The 22,396-nt window shown below is 40.1% G+C and overlaps 3 protein-coding genes across 3 annotated transcripts in view; 2 read left to right on the forward strand and 1 right to left on the reverse strand.

Moving 5' to 3' along the window:
- The first annotated feature begins 78 nt into the window (after positions 1–78).
- LOC106744760 (deoxycytidylate deaminase) lies at positions 79–1,126 on the forward strand. The gene is made up of 4 exons (XM_014619782.1): positions 79–166; positions 301–545; positions 655–868; positions 955–1,126. The coding sequence occupies exons 1-4, from the start codon at positions 144–146 to the stop codon at positions 1,049–1,051; spliced, it is 579 nt and encodes a 192-aa protein (XP_014475268.1). The 5' UTR covers positions 79–143; the 3' UTR covers positions 1,052–1,126.
- A 382-nt stretch (positions 1,127–1,508) lies between these two features.
- LOC106746324 (deoxycytidylate deaminase-like) lies at positions 1,509–4,862 on the forward strand. The gene is made up of 3 exons (XM_014622840.1): positions 1,509–2,561; positions 3,171–3,536; positions 3,617–4,862. The coding sequence occupies exons 1-3, from the start codon at positions 2,551–2,553 to the stop codon at positions 3,645–3,647; spliced, it is 408 nt and encodes a 135-aa protein (XP_014478326.1). The 5' UTR covers positions 1,509–2,550; the 3' UTR covers positions 3,648–4,862.
- Positions 4,863–7,798: 2,936 nt separating this feature from the next.
- Positions 7,799–22,396, reverse strand: part of LOC106745920 (N-alpha-acetyltransferase 15, NatA auxiliary subunit) — a 51,965-nt gene continuing 37,367 nt past the window's right edge. The window contains exons 9-11 of the mRNA XM_014621941.1: positions 10,590–10,783; positions 10,257–10,365; positions 7,799–8,919 (exon numbers count right to left, since the gene is read on the reverse strand). Coding sequence (XP_014477427.1) covers positions 8,414–8,919; positions 10,257–10,365; positions 10,590–10,783 — 809 coding nt within the window. The 3' untranslated portion in view covers positions 7,799–8,413. The remainder of the gene's footprint in view (positions 8,920–10,256; positions 10,366–10,589; positions 10,784–22,396) is intronic.

Genomic DNA, 22,396 nt, shown 5'->3' on the forward strand with positions numbered 1-22,396 from the left:
CACCCCGACAACGCTTACGCTACGTACGCATGTAATACCAGCCTAATAAGGGATGACTTGTTATATCTCTATGTTGGCCATTGCTGCCTTCAAGTACCACGTGTTGTACTTTTGGATTTATTTCAAATAATTTTCAACCGGCAATGGCAGAAAGTTTGTGTGAATGGTATAAAAGTTTCTTGTTTTAATATATAAAAATATTCCCGAATATATATGCATTTATTTAAATATATATACATATATATATATATACACTAGATATATCCAGATGTCAAGTAATATTTTGTTTCATGTACACAGTGAGGAGGACAGTCCTACAACCAAAAGGACGTCGTACCTTGATTGGGATGAATATTTTATGGCAGTAGCCTTCCTTTCCGCACAACGGAGCAAAGATCCACACACCCAAGTTGGTGCATGCATCGTTAACGAGGACAAGAAAATCATCGGTATCGGGTATAATGGAATGCCCAGAGGATGCCACGATGATGTTTTCCCTTGGAAAAAGGGTTCCCATACCAGTCTAGATGCAAAATATCTTTATGGTACAATACATGACAAAAGATTTTCTCTTCTCTACCAGAAAATATTGGTAAATAAGTTGTTCCGATTGTTATTTAATTGTTAAGAGTATTTATTAATCGATACTTGTAGTGTGTCATGCGGAAGTTAACGCTGTTCTGAACAAAAATTCAAGCGACAGCAAAGATTGTACGATGTACGTTGCTCTGTTTCCTTGCAACGAATGTGCAAAAGTAATAATACAGTCTAGAATAAAAAGAGTGATATACATGTCAGATAAATATGCTGATAAAGTACAGACGGTAGCTGCAAAGAAAATGTTCGACGCTGCTGGTATAGAGTATAGGTATTTCCATTTGTAATCGTTCATAATTTGCTATTGCACATATTATTTTTCTCTGAGAAAATAATACTCTAATTATTCTCTTTCAGGCAATACGTACCAAAGAATAACAAAATAGAAATTAATTTTGATGATATTGATTATATGAATCAGTCATTAGAGAGCCCAATGAAACTCGACTATTGACAGAAGAAGATATCAATCTATTGTGCTCTTAATATCATGTATGGTAACACGTGTAATAGAGAAATTTTATCTACATTATTGTTCATTTATTTATTTATTTTTTAATGAAATTTGCCCATATATGCTATATATAATTATATTCACAATGGAAAAATACCGTTTACAAATTATATCAATCAAGCATCATTTTTTTCACATAGACATATGTGATCATACATGATCATATATGTAACCACATATATGTGCAAAATTCATATAATTTTATATAATTATATATAATGATATACAATCATATATAATCATATATAATCATATATAATCATTTTTTCCCGGACGGCCAAAAAAATCGTAAGAAAATTCAGAAAGCATTTTATAGACAAAATTTTATACTTTTCTTTTTCTGCAAATATCTTGAATTTTTCGAAAAAAAATTTCATCGAGCTGTGAAGTGGTGAATGTAACATAAGGTCTGTTCTTTTTGGTTACACTAAAACTGCACTAGAATTGCACTGAACTGAACTGAACTGTATGCAAGCCACATACCTGATAGAGACTTTTCGTATAAATTTCCGTTACGCTTACTTGCACTTCCAAGCTACACTTTCATGCACTACACTAACCACACTACCTCCTGACTCAGTGCAACAGTTCACTGAATTGCCTGCACTACATGCTGTTGCGCTGCGAAAAAGAACAGCGCTGATGACGTCATGATGATGTCATTCTCGATAAAAAGAACGCTTTAGTGTAAACTCCTTGCACTGGTATGCACTAGTGCAGAAAGTATTTCGAAAAAAACAGACCTATAATTTTGAAAAACAAAGTAACGTGTTCATGTTTAAGCAGAACTATGGAAAGAAAAAGGTTTTAAATACGTTTGAAAGCAGTTTAAAGCATAAACTTTATAATGCTTCAAAGTGCTTGTTTAGTTTTTCGTTTACCATGATTTTTTGCTGATTATCGGTTTGAAAATTGTTCAATTTCAAACGTTTGGAAAGTGTCCCCTATTTTTGGTTGAGTAGTGTAATTCCTGGGTTCGATTCCCGGCAGAGCCAGGAAAATTTTCATGCGCTCGTGACTCCTCTTCGGTGATCTGGCAAACCGCCAAGAGTATTACTCATGAATGAAAACCTTTCTCCAATTGCCGTTCGGAACTGGCGTTTAAACTGTAGATCCCGTATGTATATGTATTAATTCTGCGTGCGTATCACATACGCATCGCGCATACGCGTGAGAGAGGAGAGGTAGACCCCGGGTCTTCACAAGAGACTGTAGCGCCAATAAAAAAAGAAGAAGTGTAATTTCCCGAACTTCGTTAGCGCTGATAGGGGGATCCCCGAACGTACTTCAAATATAATACACTGATAAGATACACTGATAAGATCTGACTATAAATGCTGTCATATGATTTGCTACATCTCTGTGTTGGTCACTCCTGCGAACCTCTCAGTACCACGTTTCGTGTTTCGGTTTATTTCGAGTTCAACATTTAGCTGGCAATGGCGGGAAGGTGAGATCAGTTTTTTATTTTAATATATAAAATATAATTTTTGAGACTTGGTGAAAACCTAGTTTTTTTCATTTTCCCGCGGATTCTCCGATTTCTTTTCTAAGAATAGAAAATTCGTTTGATAAAATTCACATCATATTCAGTTAAAACTTGTAATATTTATGTTTTTCTGCAAAGAAGATAATTACGTGCACTTAACTGAAGTCAAATAAAATTAATATGTTATATATTAAGCAATAATATATTTTCTTCAAAAAATTACGATAAAATATATTGGGAACAAATATATATAATATATAATGTATATAATATATATAATCTAATATGAAATAGATGAGTAAGTAATAAAAATAGATTATTATTGTAAGAGAAGCATGATATGGAGGATATTAAAAAGTACCAAATATATTATTTAAACTGCAAAACAAACAATGTTTCGTAAAAAATCAATTTCTCGCAAAGAACTGTCTTTTCTTGTTTTTCAGCAATTAAAAAATCGACTTTCTAAAATAATAATAAAAATAATATGATAATATACTCGCAAAATATATTTTCGTATATATATATACACTTCCAGTTGTCAAGTAATATTTTGTTTCATATGCATAGTGAAGAGGATTGGGACGAATATTTTATGGCAGAAGCTATCCGTTCTGCAGACGAAAGTAAAAATACAAGCCCAGTTGGTGCATGCATTGTTAAAGATAAAAATAAAATCATCAGTACCGGGTATAATGGAAGGTCTAATGACCCTCATGCGGAAGTAATGGCTATCCAGAAAGTAACATTAAGCGATCGCAGAGACTATAAAATGTACGTCACTCTGTTCCCTTGCGACGTTTGTGCAAATAAAATTATACACACTAAGATAAAGGAAGTGATATACAAAGATGAGAAAAATATACATTATGTTAACAGTACAAATTGGAAACAAAAATCAAGTCCAATATTTAATAAAGCTGGCGTCGCCTACAGGTATTTCCATTAATAATCGCTAATAATTTACTGTTGCAATCCTCCAAGAAGATATTAACACCCCGATTATTCTCTTTCAGGCAATACATTCCAAAGAATAACGAAAAATAAATTAATTTTATCGATATTCACTGTACGTATCAATCGTTCAATGATTAGCTCAACTACCAAACTATCGACGAAGGAAGATAACCATCTAGAAAATACTAACAGTAACATTAAAACAATGTTATAATATCCCACTCAATAAAATAACTATATATATATACAACATACATGATATTGCGCTTGCATCGTGAAATGAAAAATTATAACATTGAATTATATATAATTATAATTTTACTGTTAGTTGGTTTACCAGGCGTTTGTCGTGCTCTTTATATCACATATAATATGTTTAATATCATGTATAAGTAACATGTGTAATAAAGAAATGTTATTTATATTCATGTTCATCATTTATTTATTTTTTTCGTTTGACATTTCATAAGTCGAGCCTTTTCAAGTAATGTTAATCACCGAGTAGCATGTGAAAATACAACTTATGACTGTATTGCTGGATATCGATTTGCTTAAAAGATCAGACAATCATATTTACATATAAAATTTAATAATTAAGAATAGGTACAAACGCAGGCGGGGCACGCCTGCTCTTTCTTCAATCTTTACAGATCTGATAATTTTCTTTTCCCATGAGAATGCAGAAAATAAATAAAACTTAATATACAGAAAAATGAGAAGTAATAACTGCGGTAAGACTAAGATAGGATTAAGTATATGACACAACTGCGTTTTTATGCACTTTATGCCTGCTGTACAAATGTAAACAGTGATGCAATACTTATGGCATGGTAGAAATATGTAACAGTGTTTATTTTCTCTTTTAAATTAAGCGGAATAAGATAGACCAGTTTTACATGATATATTTCCGTGCTGATGTATTATAATAAAAAGAAACGATTAAACATAAAGATGTTTATACGCGCGCGCGCGCGCGCGCATGTGTATGTGTGTGTTAATGCTTTTTTTTTATATACATACTATACATATCCAAATTCGTTTAATTAAAATGTTACTCCACATATATCCTCGATCACGAGTACAGCGTGGAGAAAGTTGGACAATAAGTATGATTATATTGTGGAACCTGAATTCATCACATAGAAGTTTTCCTTCGTGCACGTTGCAAAAAATTTAGAATATATATCGCCGAGAAGAACCTGCGTATCTTATATTGCGCGTAATGCGTGTGATCAGATATAATATTTAAAATATTACGCTTATTAAAATATAATTAAAATGTACTATTATTATTATTATGTTTATTTTTTTTCGCCTTTTCTATGTATATACTCGATTGCTATATATCACAGAGGCAACGAGTATATAAGTACCCATGTAACATTAATACGTCCCAAGACGCAAAGCGGTCTCTCAAACATACGTATTGTTTGGGCATACGCTATCTATGAGTACAATTACATTACCCTATATTATGAAACAAAATAGTTCGATAGATTCTGAAAGATATGTAGACTATTTTGTAACACGGTGAGTAATGTAAAATAACACTTTTTCATTCGACTATGACATTTCGATTAACGTTCGGGTTGTCCGTGCATAAACGTGCGAGCTACTCTCTCTTAAGGCTCGGCTATCAACAACGGTTGTCATGACGTCAGGGGCGAGAAATGACACGCGGTAAATTTCTTGCGACGTGTGAAGTAATTTTTCGTTTCCCTTGAAAAACATAAGAGCTTCGTAATCCTGTGAAATACGCGGCAAACCGCGACGTTTGTCCGATACGTCGCGTAGAATCGCAAAATAATTCCTGAAACAATGATATATATTCTTCAGTCATTCCTGACTATTTTCATTCACGGACGCGTGAAAATGGCTGAGAAACGTGCCATGGAGTGCGATATATCAGGGAACTATTAAAAATGTACGATAAATAGGTGTACAAAGGAATTATTGCTCTTCAGGGAAACCAAAGAAAATTTATCTGTATATCACAAAAAATCTATTGTATGTCATTTCTCGCCTCTGACGTCATGCAATCGATATAACTGCTGGAGATAGTCCGAGTTTTAAAGAAGTAAAGATACGATTTTTACGATTATTGTTATCGAGATTACAAAAAAAAAAAGAGTATTTTTGCAGAACAGATATTTTCATTCTGTGTGATGAATTCAATTGTATCTGGGGATCTGGGGATGGTGGGAGATATACGGTCTAAAGAATAACTCAAGCTAGTTTCTCATATAATATTATGTTAGGGATTGAAAGGCGAATCTAGATGCTGCGGCTCTTGACAAATTTGAATGCAATACGCGGTCAGCATTAATTTATTCTTTAATCTTTTGACGTTTGTCTGTGCGTGATAGGAATCCTCTTATTCTTTGAGGTAATAACCTCCGGTAAAGATTGGAGCGATCTCACCAAGTAAGTCTGAAGATGCGTCAAGCATTACATTTTAGGTTTAGCATAATTTCATCGGAAAAATATGTTCAAATGAAAAGTCCGAAATTTCGAAGAGAGAGACCATTCTTCGGTAGATGCACGGTTACCAAGTTCCTGCGGAGGTATTTTCGGCAGAACGATAGATTTGTACACAACAATCGTGTAATTTGCCTTCAATCTAATTTAATCGTCAGTTTAACGCGTCTTTTCTATCGTCTGTAAGCCGGTATAGTAATGTCACGATTAGTGACAACGAAAAGTGATTTCGTTAAATTTGTCTTCATTCTGTGGCAACATTTTTTTTATAGCGCTGTGAATGTATCTCCATGCATTTACGGAAGGAATATGATCATCTGAAATCATGATCATCTCTCGAGAATGAACGACCTCGTTTCGTAAAGATTATTCCATCGATTCACCACTTTTCGGAGGGGGGATTTTTTTTACAGCAGCCGGTGTAAGATATTTTTTTATAAATGTATGTGTGTGTGTGTGTGTGTGTGTACGTGTGTGTTGTGTGTACGTATGTGTGTGTGTTACGTGTGTTTATGTATGTGATTAAGGAGGTAAATATATATTATAACTAATACAATGAAATGTAAATATCTACTATATGTTTATGATTACTGTTATGACGTGTTTGAATAGGTGATCAACATTCAGACAATATTGATTCAGACAATATTCGACGGCAAAAACTTCATCTTGTCGTCATTGAAAGAAAGTCGTAAGACATATACACTTATTGATATAGTACTTGAAATATGTACAAACGTTATTAATAGCTCGGTAGTAGTCTATGTGATCTCGTATCGAAAATGTTTTTACGGGAGGAAGGTGACAACTTATAAATAAGTAGCGTTACTTCTGAAATTAAACGAGGTAATCGCGATATCCGTCGACTTGTACCGATTCATATGTATGTATATATACATATATACCGATATGCCGAGACTTACCCATATATACATACATACATATATATATATATATATACATATATATATACATATATATATATATATACATATATATGCCTTTTAACCTTCAGTGTTTATTAAAATTTCCGTAATCCGTCGATGTACACACGTACACAATATTCGCTATCAGCACTAATGGCTCTTCGATTTATGATATACTTTGGTAGCTTGCGTATACAATACGCAGTATTTATCGTTCCTATAGTAACTTTCACAGAGAGACTTTCGCAAACGGACACTACTACTTCCTTATTGACTGCTCGATGGAATATCAGGGCTCCAATCCAAACGTAGATCATTACCCTGGACAAACACAGGAATAAAGTGTGCATTTCTCTAAGGAGGAAAAACGTTAGATCATTTCTTTCTTTCTTTCTTTTTTTTTCTTTTTCGTTCACTCGAATCAACCGTTCACGGGTGATAATGAGGGCGAACCTGAAGTTCTCTTTTTTTTTTTTTAGTACACGATGTGTGGGAACGGAGTCCATCCGAATGCGACGACGGACGCATGCACGGTACAGTTTTATCGGTGCTCGATGATCGTCTAGCGTTTTAGCGGCCTCTACACAGTAGAGTATTTATGTAGGCATCGCTGGAAATTGTACACCTTAACGTCGAGTAGAAATATTCGCATAGGGCGCGCGTACGTATGTATACAAGTCTTGTCTTTTTTGTTTTCATTTTTTTTTTCTTCTTCCTTTGTACCAATGTGTTAGTCTCGCACGTCTTATTTTACACACTGCACGTCCCGCAACACACTAAAATAAGTCCGCACTTTCGTCGATCCAACCCCCCCCCTCTCCCCCCCCCGTCCCCTTTCTCTATATTTTTCCTTTCTCATTCAGCGTTGTTCGTCGTCTACGTTGAAGACGTAGAGCGCGTGTCTCGAATTGATCTCGGTTTCGATATTTAGGTTTAACTAATTATATTTAAGCTATTCCGTTGTCCTCTCTCTCTCCCTCTCTCTCTCCTTTTTGTTTTCGTTTCACGCGACACTCAGGAGCACGCGTGAAAGCCGAGAGAGGTCTCTCTCTTTCTCTCTCTCTCTTTCTGCATCTCTTCGTATTACAATTTATTATTAGGATTGTTTATCCAGCGCACTGTCCCAGCACTGTTGTTCGCACTACGTGAAATATCCTCGAGGAACAAGTTCATCGTGTATGATACATGCCTTGCTACGATTAATCGTATATTCGCCAATTTCATTTCGTTTTACGGTCAGCCACCTAAAGATTTTTGCTCATCTCGTCGTTTCTTTTCTTCCTTCTAACGTCCTCTAGCGCAGATCAGAACGCTCTCCATTTCGGGTTCTCTCTCTCTCTCTCTCTCTCTCTGCTTCCCTCCCCCCTCCCCCCTCTCTCTTCCTTCCCCTTCCCCATTGCTTCGCCTAACTATGATAGCGATTCAGTGACGCTGCAACAGCGCGTGCCTGGATCAGTTCTTGATCGAGTTCTCCTTCTCCTGATGATTGGCTTTCGGCTCGGGTGGCCGAAACGCCGTGGCGAACGGGAATCGTTCGTGGCATTTCGCCATGTAATCGGCTATCGTTGCATTGCAGTCACCGAAGTCGCCGTTGCGCAACGCCTCCAGCACCTTCGTGCAGTTTTTCAATGTTACGCCCTCGAGCTCCTCAATGTTCGTCACGAGGATGAGCGCCTTGGACTGCACCGACGGATCCAACACGTACAACATCCTCGCGCCTTGCAGCAGATGCGGTAGCGAGTTTCTGTTCTTCTTCAGATACTCGGCGTTCAGCTGGACCGCCTTCGGATTGGAGAAGATCCCGGCGGTCTGGCGCTTCACCACCTCGCCCAGCGGGCCCTCCAGCGGCGAGCCGCTGGTGTGCAGCAGGAAACGCACCAGACACGTGTGCAGGTCCGGATTGTTCGCGTCCAGCCTGTGGGCGCGCTTTATCGAGCGCAGCATGAGCAGGGTGCGACCTGCGAGAGAGGAAGAGAAAAAAAAAGACATTCTCATGACGTGATGATCGGGATAATCGTGGCGCGGCGTCGCCGTCGTCGCGCGCCGTCCTCTCGGCCGATCGTAACTCGACTTTGAACTTGAGAGGTCAGAAGAGACACGCGCGGCTCAGGCTGGGTCTGCAACAGTCCCTGGTTATATTATTGGACGCACCTTGATTTTTTTATAATTCATCAACTTCCGAGGACCAGGTTTTATAATACAGTTCATCCGTCGGTCGAATTACGTTAAGGAACCATCATTATGTAAAAGGTACTTTTTATGACGTCATTTCATTGGGCTGTTACGATGACTTTGAACAAGTATGAACCCGCGCTAGTTGCATTGTCGATAATAACGAGAACAGACGTGAGTTTTGTGCGTGTGTCAGTTGAAATTTAATTTCGTTTTCACTTATTCGTGACTTGAAACTTCAAATTTCCTGCTTACTAACGAAAACATAAATTTCTGCGTGAAAAATATTAATCTTGCGAGTGAAACTTATGAGTGAAACGAGTGACACCTCGGAAGGTTGCAGAGGTAAAAGCGCTGACCGACACCGAAAATTATTCTAATCGGGTAAACGTAAAATTAGTAGTTTCTCTTCTCCAAACTTGTGTTCTATTAAAAGATTAAAATGCGTCTAATAATGTGGCCAGGGACTGTAGGACTGTAGTGAGCTTCGAACTTTTTGCTCTAAATATTAAATTGTAATGAAATTTTTAGCAAAAAGCGTTTTAGCAAAAGACGTCGCAATTCCCAAGATTTAAGCGTTATTGCAATTTGATAGCACGGAAAATGACAATAAATAAAAGTTACGGCTCTAGTGATGTATGTGTGGTCGGTCACAAAAGAGTTGCAACACTCTCTTCCGGCGAGAGTCTCGCAGCGCATCTCGTGTTCGATAGAAAAAATGTATAATTTGGGAATTATTAGAAAAACAAATTCTTCTAGTGAACTCTTATTGGATGCTTCCCGAAACTTATAAGAAAAGTATCTCATCTTTTTGTGACGGTACAATCATAAATACAAAAAATGTCGACAAACAAGCGAGTAAGAGTCCGACATCGACGATACATGTACATAAGTGAAGGTATTGTCAAAAAAAAAATGTTATTACAATACGAAAATTAAAAACATGTTAAGCATATCATTAAAATATAATATTGTAGGTTTCGGTCCCGTTCCGTCTTTTCGGCGAAATTTAAACGACAAAGCACAAACGCCTTCTGTCAGAAATTACATTTGATTCTTCAGAACAAAAAGGCTAAAGGCTCGCTACACCTAACTTAGACTTAACGTTTTAAGTTTCAAATACCTTTGCGAATGTATATCTCGAAAGCCATAAGATGCGTCTCTATTCTATTCGACGCCAGCTCCTGCAACGGTTGCAGGAACTTTATTGCTTGTTCCAGTGGATCTTCGATCTGAAATGTATTTTCCTACGATTAGTGATGATAAGTCACAAAGTTGCGCATCCAGCCGCGCGAATAAAAAAATAAACGTTTAAGGGACGTAGAAAGACTACTGTTTGCTTGTTGCCCGCAGCGACAAGTAAAATTTCATCAATTCTTCACAAGTTCAAGCCTTCCTCTGTCCTCTATAATCGCACGTTGCTTATTCCACGGTCGTAAAAAAAGCTGCTACTAACCCTTTCCAACTTTTCCGGAATTAATTCGTCTAGCGTAGGCTGCTCGAGATCAGGGTCGGCCTGCTGTCGGGATTTGTTGTGCTGTTCTCTTTTCTCTTGAGCTTGGGCAGCTTGCTGTCGTTCCAGCTCGGCCTTTCTGCGCTGTTTCCTCTGTTTGTTCCTCAGCTTCTTCAGCTCGGATGGCGCCAGATTCTCTGCAACACGAAGGGAGAGATTTGTTTTGGCGCGGAAAAAAATATTCAGCCGGCGCTATCTGCGCGTCGTCGCCCGCTGTAATCTACGATTCACCGCGCGCAAAAGTGACCCGCGCGTGCAATCATTCGATTCTCCCCCCCGTTATTCCATAGAACGCGTATACCATCGCGATCTCCCGCCGAATCCCGCTGAATGCGCGAATATTTTCCTTTCTTCTCAACTTTCTTTTTCATTGTTGTCGGATAATAAAAATAACAACCGAACGCATCATACTTAATCCGGCTTATCCGGATGGAAATTTTTCTCAGCGTAGCTAGATTTTAGCTTCTATTGCAGAATTCTTTCTCTGAATCTCTCTTCCTCTCATCCCTTTCCTCGAAAAAAAAAAAAAAAAAAAAAAAAAAAAAANCGCCGCTTTCCGACCGGCATCACAGCAGTAGCGTGATCTCCCCGCGGCGACGGCACTCTCTCGCTTGACGTACTTGTCAAGGTTGCGCGATACTCCACGAGCGGGTAAAATACGACGCGGTGTCCGGCCGGTTTCTCGCGCAGTCCTTTTTCCCACTTTTCCTCCGGTCACGCTCGGACCTACTGACTGAAGCTTGTTTAGTAGGTCTGGCATGCGTGCACGTGCCTCGTGCGCTCGTTAGTCACGTGCACAGACCGCCCGGCGGATACCGTGGGATACGACGGCTTGGCGTAGAAAGGAAAGCCGCGCGTAATCGCTCGCCGAAAACCGGCCGTAAATACTGCCGAAGTGTTCCGCGAAAAACGATCACCGGAGGATCGTAACGCGCCCTCTCCTGGCTTCTCGCCAGTAATCGTCGAGCGAGGCGGCGCGGCGGGCACGGCGTAATGACAAGACACGCGAGAGAGGTCCGGGTCACTTCCAGCTGAACCCGGAGAGTTCAGTCGGACGACGCGGGATCGCGAATCTCGATTGATAGGGCAGAGACAGCTGGCAGCTGTATCCGTTTTCCCAGAGGGACCCGTTCGCGCGTTCCTCGCCACGCTCTGAATGCAATCGGCACGAATAATGCTTGAATAATGTACGAACAAGTATGATATGAATTTCACTCCCCCCCTCTTTGCGCTACTACAACATTTCAAAATATTTGTGAACATTAAAATGTAAAAAAGCTTTAAAAGTAAGTCCGAGATTCAGCAGAGCGATTAATTTACGCATCGACGTCTAATTAGAGCTAATTAGCTCCGCTTGATATTTATATACTGTTGTGGCCGTAGAGAGAGAGAGAGAGAGAGAGAAAATGTTTATAAAATAAAAAATATATTTATTCGATGGGTACTAATAACACATTAACTTATACCAATGCACATATTTTTGCACCGAGAAAAACAAATTGTTTTTAAATGAGAAAACGTACACACATTTGTTTTAATTTGTAGTTCTGCACGATGGCAATTGTTTATTCTATTTTAATAGAAGAATGTGGATTAAAATAAATATGTTAATTAATGTCCACAGAATAAATATATTTTATTTTTATTTTTTAAATATTTTCTCTCAGTGTAGAATAGGGTTGTTTGGCAAAGCGCGAAGCACATGACAACTTGCTCGATACTGAGCGCTACTCTGAGTGCTTTCGTTGATTCGTTAAGAGACTAAATAATTAACGATGATTAACGACGACCACGTGGAAAAGTGGAGCAAGTTTCGATTGTTGCGCTAATCGGCATTCAGCTTGCTCAGCAGGCATCAACGCTTTAATTACCACCGTATTAATTCGGCATTATAGCGCGAAAATCAGGAGCGCTTTCCAATTATGTAAGGGACAGCCGATGTGTTATTAGAACGCGGTAGAGACCGCCGCCATGCTCCGTAAATTTGCGAGTGGCGTAGGCGTTACCTCAGAGGATTCGCTCGATTCCTTGAAAGGCGATTCCCTCTACCCCGTCCCTCTTCATCCTTGTTTCTTACATAAGATTTATTTGCGCGCGTGCGTTATTTCGGCAGCGGACGCGCGTGTTGTGACACGTGCGATTTTTGCGCGCTTCGATTTGATTGTTCGTCGCCGCGTATTTATCCACTATCGAGACACTCTTTCTCTCTTTTCAACATCAAGGCGTCTTGTAATATATGTAATCATTTCAGTGAGTGACACAGCGCAAGTTTTCTAATCCGAAGGCGACGTTGAGGCGAGAGATTTATCGATGCGTGTCCCGTTGAATCGTGAGATCGATATTTCATTCGACGAGATCCGTCAATATGCTGAACGTGTAATCGCGGAAGCTTTCGTTGTTAATAACTTCCTCGGGAAAGTATTTATTATAATTAGAAATTATTGAATTTTAAAGTGATATAAACATGGCATCCGTTAATTCTGTATTTGTATACACTTGTTTTGTTGTTTAGTTTGACACACCGGCGGCTCCGTGAGATCAAGCAACTTTTCTCACGTATATGTTCTTACATAAATATATATAAATGCGTTTATCCGCACAACACACAGTGTATAAATATTATAGTTTTGAGTGTAACAAGGTATATTTAAAAAACGTGTCGCAGTCACTATTTCTAAAATAGATATTTCAAGATAATAGATAATGTAAGAGAAGATAAATATATGTTGATTCTATACGGTGAAAAGTGAAATACATTTATATATTTCAAAAGAAGAATTCTATGTTTATATGTGCGATAATTCAAGATTTAACAAACTATATAACAACCATGTAATCTTAATTTCTCGCTTGGGTAAATTTGAGTCACGAATGCCAAAAGCATCAATCACGTAAGGAGATTCCCCTTTTTCCGGCGAAATTTTGTCGAGAAAGTTTATTCGCAGCAATATCCGTTATATTTTGTCTTCGGCGATACTCGAATGAAAGAAAGAAACCTCGAACGTATCTATATGGAGAAAAAGCTTTCTTTAGATTTGGTATTTCTATTGATTTGACTAAAATTTATTTCATAGAAACAACATATACGAAATATTATTTGTTTGAGTAAAAATTTTATTGTCTCATTCAAGAAAACTCGTTTATTTAACAAAATGAACGCCATTATTCGCAATAATATCTTCCAACCAGGCAAAACTTTATTTGGTTACAATAAATATGTAAAATAAAAAGAATAATTTTTTTATAAGAAAATTATCTTTCGTTTCAAATAAATTTTTTATTCAAGATAAAGATACACGTTCGTTGAAAAGTCTAACGATCGTGCTTGTTAATCGAAGCATTTAGTTTCTCTGGAGCATGCGAACGATGAAATTTGTTTGGATTGGCAAACAAGTTTATTAAATTCGAAGAAATCTTTTTCTCAACGTACACACAAATGTATATATATATATATATATATTATCTTCGGAGATATACCAATATCCCTGAAGAAGTAAATTAGACGAGGACCGGTGGAGAGTCTTTTTATCCTTAATGGGACGGGGGAGAACCTTGCGCGCTCAGGAATGTGGAGCAACAGGCGGCGGCACCGCCGGCACGCAAGCGTTTCATGCAAATTATACCCCTCTGCGAGTTTGCGATGTGTACGCTCGATTATGTGTGTCGGGCCGCGTCGATGGGCGATTGCAGCGAGGTTTGTCTTCGGGAAATCGATCGAGACTGCGTAGGATTTCCCTCGACTTAATGCCCAAGGAAAATCCAAATCGATCGTCGTGCGATTTCGCACGCATCGATCGGCTCAATCGTCGCATTCTTATGCAAATAAGACGCCTTCCTCGACTGGTTTTCCCGCGACGTTACCGGCCGACTCGCGGCTAATTTACGCGTAACGAATCTCACGTAATTACGACCGCGTTGGAAAGCGCGAGGCGATTCGATTCACCACGATTCAACCCCCCACGCGTCCGAAGCGCGCATGATTTACCTGTGTGAACGCTGGCGGTGATTGACGGACATCGCGACAAGGTTCGTGCGAACAAGACAACATGCTCGCGACAAGGTTCGTGCGAACAAGGTAACACGCTCGCGACAATACTGCTGGAAAAGTGATGATTAACACAATGCGAAGAAGCTCGACAGATCTGCGCTGAATATTTATAAATGTGATTTATGGACGTGTATAGCTTTAGCACTATATAGTGTATAAGAGAATATCAAAATAAAACATACATAATGTTTAAAAGCTCATCACAAAAAATCATCGTTTCTCGCGCTTGAACGTGTATAATAATTGCTATTATAATTATTATTTAAAATAAGACAAAAACATTTATCTGTGATTACACGTAAATAATATTAACTCTGACTTTTCAATTATCTCAGCTTCGGAGTACGGTGAATCTTTTACTAATTTACACGTATGTAGATCACGCGTTTCGATTAATATACTGTTTCAAAATTGGAGAAGATTCCTAAGAAAATAAATTTATGGACCGCAACTACCTTGGAACAAATCGTGCTCCCGTCCCCGCTTTCAACGCGTCCCACCGCGCTTCAATTTAACACGCGCCGTTGTGTATCGCGAGTGATCTGCGCTCCCACACGATCTCGTCGGAACAATCCTCGAGAATAATGTATATTCGCGCGCTGCCTCGCGTTACTACCAACTACCTGGTGCGGCTTTCGTTTTTTCATGATTTTTTACAGGATATAACGCGGAATTCGTCCGCGTTTCCTTTCTCTCTCTCTCTCTCTCTTTCTTTGATCCTTCATGCAATGTTGACTCTACATCACGAGTTCGGTTTGTGAAATAGAAACAAATAGATCGAACGATGGCTTCCAAAAAAATAAAGGACGGTACTCATGATCGGAGCTTATATTTAAGACCGTCTTAAGTTCATATTCAAATTCACTGTAGCCAATAAAACGATCCGTACAGCACCCGAAGATGAACTATGAGTACCATAGTACACACTAAGATAGATATTTCTTAGCGCAAAATTCATTTTTTCAGGTTTTACCTCGAGTTTTGATATAAATATAATTTTATAGTGTCCTACGTTTTACGCTTTTTCGCGCCTTTTGAAAATAATGAACCCTTTTTAGACTTAGTATAACGTGTCATGTCGGACTCTATACGAAGGTTAGAGAGAATCTGAAAATAAAAACACTCGACTAAACGATAAATAATATGAAATCTTCCGTACTCAAGAATATGGTAAAAATAAAAAATACTCTGTTTCTTTAAAGACATTTTCTGCGTGCAAACGATCATTTTTATCAAGGTTCAGAGAGTTTCGGCCAAAAACTTTTACTTTCGAATCACTGTGCGGCGGCTACAAGAGAGAGAGAGAGAGAGAGAGAGACGACCTCGTGCCACGAATCCAGGTAAGATTTACCGCGGGAAATAATCGCGCAGTTACGTAAGGGTGGTAGAAATGACGGGGGCGGCAAGGACGGCGCGAGCGCGAAGAAGGATGCCGCGCTTCAGAACGCGCAGAGACAATGAAAAAGCGCAAATGACATCTGCCAAGCGACGCGACACTGCCTTTTAATTGATCACGCAGGAAACTCAGCGGCATAGTTTCAACTGCGCCTCAAAGCGAGTCCTTTCCCGCGCGCTAATCTCGGCTAAAGAGAGACCTTCCTATTCCGACGCGCGCTTCAGACGTCATTGAGTCGGCATGATTCACTTGAGACGCGGTAACGATCCCGTGATACCGCTCGATCGAAGTCAATGAGTCGTGGTAATTACTATCGTCAATCTTATCGCGTATTATCTCATTGCGTAACTGCGCAGGATGATGAAAAATCAACCGGTGAGCATATTTATGGACGAGGGCATATTTATGGACGGCACAACTGAATCGATCGATTGTGCGACGCACGAATATCGAATCCGTGATTTAATTCAGTGCTCCCTCATTTTGAATATGAGATGAGAATAAGGGAGCGATCAGAATTGTGAGAATAATGTTGCAAAAAGATATCGCTGCTACGATCTTGACGAGTCTTGTTTCAATTTTCCCAGGCGAACAGAAACGATCTCGGAAACCGCGCTCGCAGCTAATACAGTGTTTTCTTTCAGGATAAAGAAAATTGGATAGTCAGAATGGTGAGAATAAGGTTGTAAAAAAAGATATCGCCGTTACGATCTTGACGAGGCATGTTTCAATTTGCTACGGTGAATAGTCGATCTCAAAAACGCATTTCGCTGCTAATACGGTGTTTTTCTTTTGAATTCAAAATAGAGAAAAAAGTACGATCAGAATTGTGAAAATAATGTTGCAAAAAATATATCAAATAATCGATGAATTAAGAAAATGTTTCAATCTCGAGACTCCCTATTTCAACTCGGCTCGGCGAAGTAGTCGATCTCAGAAACGCGCTCGCTGCTACAACGGCTGCTTTTACAAACACAAAAGAGCGTCTATATTAGATATGTAGAAACGTAAATGAGACTTGCTTCGATTCTCTCGTTAATCGTAATTTACCGTTGCGGGCTCATTAATGCTCCTTACGTCATCTTAACGAGCGGACAACTGCCGGGATTACGTCCGCCAATGTCGCGCTACGATTCAATCGAGCTATTAAGGACGCAACACGCGTTGCTCTCTCACATCGAAGCGCCCGATCACCACGGCAATTATCGTCCCCACCGATTACGTAAGATGCGTAAAAGACGGACGTCCAGCGCTCCGAGGATCTCGAAGCCCGATCGTTTCCCGTTAACTTCCTCGGAAGCTAGATCTGCACATCTTCAGAAAGCCGCAAATAGAATTAAGGAAATATTCACACATTTTAACGATTTCTCTCCCTTTCTCGCCCATGCGCTCGTGAGACCAATAAAATGACGAGTTCTCGAAAAGATATAAAAGGAATTTACGAAAGTACGCCGATTTATCAGTATCAGATTTATCGTCGGAAATCGGAACGAAAAGATGGGAAAATTATTTGATTTCTCGTTCTACTATTTTATTGTTTTTGAATACTGAAATCGCCGTACAATGACACCCCAGAGAAATATCTCAAATTGGATTTGTCTAATTCTGGATAGATATTTTATCCCGACAAAACCGTTGCGTTACGGCGAGCCGTCTTAGCGCAATCGTCACCGCGAAATTTTTCGTTAATCAATTCACGTTGTTACTGTTATGCAATATTTCCACGATTCGCCTATCGGACTAGATTTCCGCTGTAGGCTATACTAAGTAGGCGCGAGCTATCCTTGAGAGCGTCAAAGCGGCGTCGGAACTTCGAAACGCGGCTTCTTGGTGATTCGCGCGGGTGGAGAGAGTGGGAAGTAACTGGACGGGAGACGCGGTGCTCTCTCTGTGATAAAACTCGCCGAGGAGGAAATTCGACCGTAGATCCTCAATTGAGGCGATCACGACGATTCGCCACGGCGAATGTTCAAGGGTTCCGATTATCCCTCGAGACGGATGCAGCGTTAATTGATAAAGGCGCGGTATCGCGAGGAACGGCTTGTTCGACGCGCGCCCACGTGAAACACAGCGCCGACGTACTCGCGATTTCACGACAGATCTGTTTTGCACCGGCGAGTCACAGTCTCACCACGAATTATTCCCAGCCCGGTGTGTGCGCCGGGAACGTGACTCACAATCTCTACGATTGTCTTGCATTTCGCCCGTCCACCCCGCGCGATTTGTGTCGTTTGCGGGCGCCACGTTTTCGCGGACGTGCGAGGCGAGAATAGATCTCGGAAGGAGTCATTCGGCTCCTTTGAAAATCACGCATGCGCGGCAGAATATATTTATATGTTAAATTTAGAGATATTGTAACACATGGAATATTACACATTCAGTATTTCGAAGCTTTAAAGGAGAAACAAACGGTTTTAAAACGTGGATGAGTAAAAAATAAATAAATACACGAGAATTTCTTTAATCACTTCGAGCTACTCATATAAAACTCTCTCCCTTTCATTCGCGAGTATCTAACCAATTGAATTATTTAGAACGAAACATTTTGCCCGCGAATGCTGCAAATATAGAATGTTATTGCTGTGATATATTGTGAAAAAAAAATATATATATATTTGCGCTTGTGTGTGTACATATACAGGTTACATTTCCTGCGCGCGATAAATGGAGATTATTGCCGCAATATCTTGCGCCGTGATCAGTGGGTCGTGGAATAAATGTGTTATACATGCCGGTGTTATACGCGCGCGCGCGTGAAAAATGCGATCGGAATGCGATCGATTGTCAACCCCCGGCGACTTTTGGCCGAAGTATATGCGAGTTTAATATCGAGGTACACATATGTACGTGACTGTTCGGAAGAAAGCTTCTCGATCGGAATCGTACCATCGCTCCTCCTATAGATTCGTTATTGCATTTCTTAGTGGATGAGGAGGGAGGAGGGGGGGCAGAATTATTTCGATCAGAATCCATTCCGAACGGTTTTATAATCCAGAAGTCCAGGACAGATCTCTGTGTGAGAACGCCGGTTAATTGGGGCTCCCTCCAGGACAACAATAGAGCACGTAGAATACAAAGAACATGCGATCTTATGATAAAATCTTGCCAATCGATGATTAATGATCAAAGCAACGTCGGCCTCTATTTATAAGACTGTCGCGCACGTACGTTTCTACGAAAGCGCTCCGCTTAAATCGGAGTCTGTGACTCATTTTGCTTACGTTCGCCTAAGTTCGCCCTTACTTCGCGTGCGAACTTTCGGCGAAAGTCGGGTTTTTATCTTCGAGACATCCTACGGATATGACTTAAGTTGGCATTTTTACGCGGAAATGCATAAAGAATAATGCGTGTATACGTCCGTGAAAGAGAGAATTCAATTAAAGGAATCGCATTAAAATGTATTAACGATAAAAAATAAATATAAGAAATAAGAGAAAATAACGTACTGAGAATAAGATTCCTTCAGATTTAATAAATTTTATCGCATCCAAACAAATTTCATCACTGACATACTCTGAAGAAATTAATGTTCCAATTAATATGAACGATTGTTCGACTTTTCAACGAATATGTATCTTTATCTTAGATAAAAAATTTCTTTGAAATGAAAGATAGTTTCCTTGTAAAGAAATTATTAGTTTCATTTTACATATTTATTATAACAAAATAATATTTTATTCGATTAGAAGATATTATTTCAAATATTAGCGTTCTTTCTGTTAAATAATCGAGTTTTCTTGAATGAGACAACAAAATGTTTACTCAAACAAGTAATATTTCGCATACGTTGTTCCTGCGAAACAAATTTTAATCAAGTAAATAGAAATACTAAATCTATCACGGAAGAAAAAATGTGGTTGTTCTAACTGAAAAGGGGGCAACCAAATGCATCTTGAGAACCAGACAAATTCTGTTTCGTTCGGTCAGAACGCATCTGATTGTTCCCATTCTGGTTAGTGCAAGCAGATGTTTTTTTATTTCCCTTGATAAAGAAACCTCTTTCTCTGGGTCGAGGGTATCCTTACGAATATCCAAATTTCGACTCGGGTCGCTACGCGGCGAAAGCTCTCGATTCTCCTGAAAGACAGGCGGAACATCATTAAACCGTACGCGGTTACATAAAGACCGACGCGCGAGCGAAACCGTCTTAATTGCTAATTGCTATTCATACCTCTGCCGCGCGCGCGCGTAGCTATTAATGATAACATTCCGGCGTGCGATAGCTCTCGTTTGCATTTTCCGGTCGCGTTATCGGGGCCCGATCTACCTTGCGAGCGAAGCTGAAAATTCTTACTTTCGCATCGGGACGAGAGAGGGTCGGGCTGAAACGAGAGCGGCCGAAGTCGCTCCTTCTGCGTCTCGCCGAACGATACATTCGGGCGGCGTCCGAACGCGCGATACCATCGCCGATACCACCGCGATACGTGAGATATATCGATACCGAAGTCTCTCTCTCTCTCTCTTTCTTTCTCTATCCTTCCATCTAGCCTACGTTTCCGCCGTACGGCGATGCTGTACGGTTTTACTTGCGGTGAAGGGTGCGCGCGTTCGAATGTTCTCCACGGGGCAAGCGCTAGGCGTGGCTCGCGCGGGATAAGTAAAGAAAGGTACACGGTGTCTGCCCCGGTGTGCAATTCGCGTGAGCGCGCTGCACGTTATACTCCGCGGCCGTATCGATGACTGGAAAGGCCTCACGCCCGACGCCCCGGAATGCCGACTTCTCAGGGCGCGCGGAATTTCCGCGCGAGGCACCGCCGAATGAAAATTGCGAGTCGAGCTTTCCGGCCGAGCGTGAAAAAAAGCGCCGAAACCGGATTCTTCGGCCGCTACCGCGGGGCGGGCAGGATAACAGGCCGTCTCTTTGAGATCCAATCGTCGGATACAATCGCCGCATTTTTCGACGGTTTTGCCGCGTATTAATCGTGTCACTCGGCGACTTGATTTCATTCCACGGAGATCCGGGAGCGATCCGATTCTTTCCCGCGCGTCGGAATTTTATCGTGGCGGCCGTCGGGAGACAAAATTTTGGTCCTGTGCCGAATCTTTGATTCTACAACATAGTAGGAGCTAAGATAGTAAAATAGGATCTCGCTTGAGGCAAGTTTTAAATAACGACGATTAAATACGGGTTTAAGTGTTTCGTTTCACGGTATTTAGAGGAAAAAAGTTCACTGGACTGATATTCCGGTAAAATATATTTCCGAATCGCCCATTACCGGATCATTCCTTCGACGTAGTCCGAGTTCCGTTCCAGTCTACGTAACACTTTTCGGCCGGAGAAAATCGCGGAAAATGGAAAATAACGGGGCACGAAGTTACAGAGGTATTGATGTCAGCCGCTTGAACGAAGGTGTTCCGTTCGAAACGGTCACGTCAGTCTTGAAAGACACGTGATTCGGAACGGCAAGTTTTTCTCGAGCGGAACCTCGCGACAATTGTTTTGATTTTCGACGAAGCGGTATCGGAAAGTAGCATAACAGAGCGAAACACGTGCGGGTGCATCAAGTACATATAGGCCGCAACACGATATTAAAGGCAGATGCTTCATCTTGTCGCGGTTTACGGTGATCGGTGATTTAGAGAGGATGTAGTGCGTATAAATTGCGAAAAGCACGAACATCAATAACGTTCAATAACATCAATAACGTTGAAGGCTACTCGTTGACATTCGGAAGCATCGATAAAATTTTTTTAACGCCGCTTTTTCACGTGTGATATAAAAAAATTCGCCTTGAATTTCATGTTACGTCGGCGCTTCGTAGATCCGCATATGTTTTCTTAATTTTCAATTATTTCCCGTCTCTAATTAAGGCGGCTGCCGTAAGCTTGCGAGGAAAAAAATTAGTCCCAAATCAAGAATAGGTATTCTCATATATAAGCAAGAATATGATATTCTTCTTAGGAGATTTAGTCTTGAACTGAGTTCAAGTAATACTTGCATCAATGTAAATTCAATCAAATCAAGACTAAAAGTTTGAGATTCAGATATTTTTCGCTCAGTGTACGAACACGTGTACGGACCGGACACGTATAAAAGAGTTTTAAACGATACGAATACTTCGAAACGCGCATACAGTGTGCATTCCCACCGAAATATAACCTCGGCATTGCATGTGCGTTACTTCCTGTTTGTCAGCGACAAAAACGCCGACCGAATGAGTATTACGAAACGGCACGAGGTAGCTACCGCAACGAATCACCCGCCAGATGGTACAACGTCAAAAAAATTTCATCTCGCTCGACCGAAGGCAAAGTCCGATCAAGGATTATTCCAGAATGATTCCAAGTGCGATTCAGCATGATTCT

The sequence above is a fragment of the Dinoponera quadriceps genome, unplaced genomic scaffold (assembly GCF_001313825.1).
Source record: "Dinoponera quadriceps isolate SergipeBrazil2010 unplaced genomic scaffold, ASM131382v1 scaffold120, whole genome shotgun sequence".
Lineage (NCBI taxonomy): Eukaryota > Metazoa > Arthropoda > Insecta > Hymenoptera > Formicidae > Dinoponera > Dinoponera quadriceps.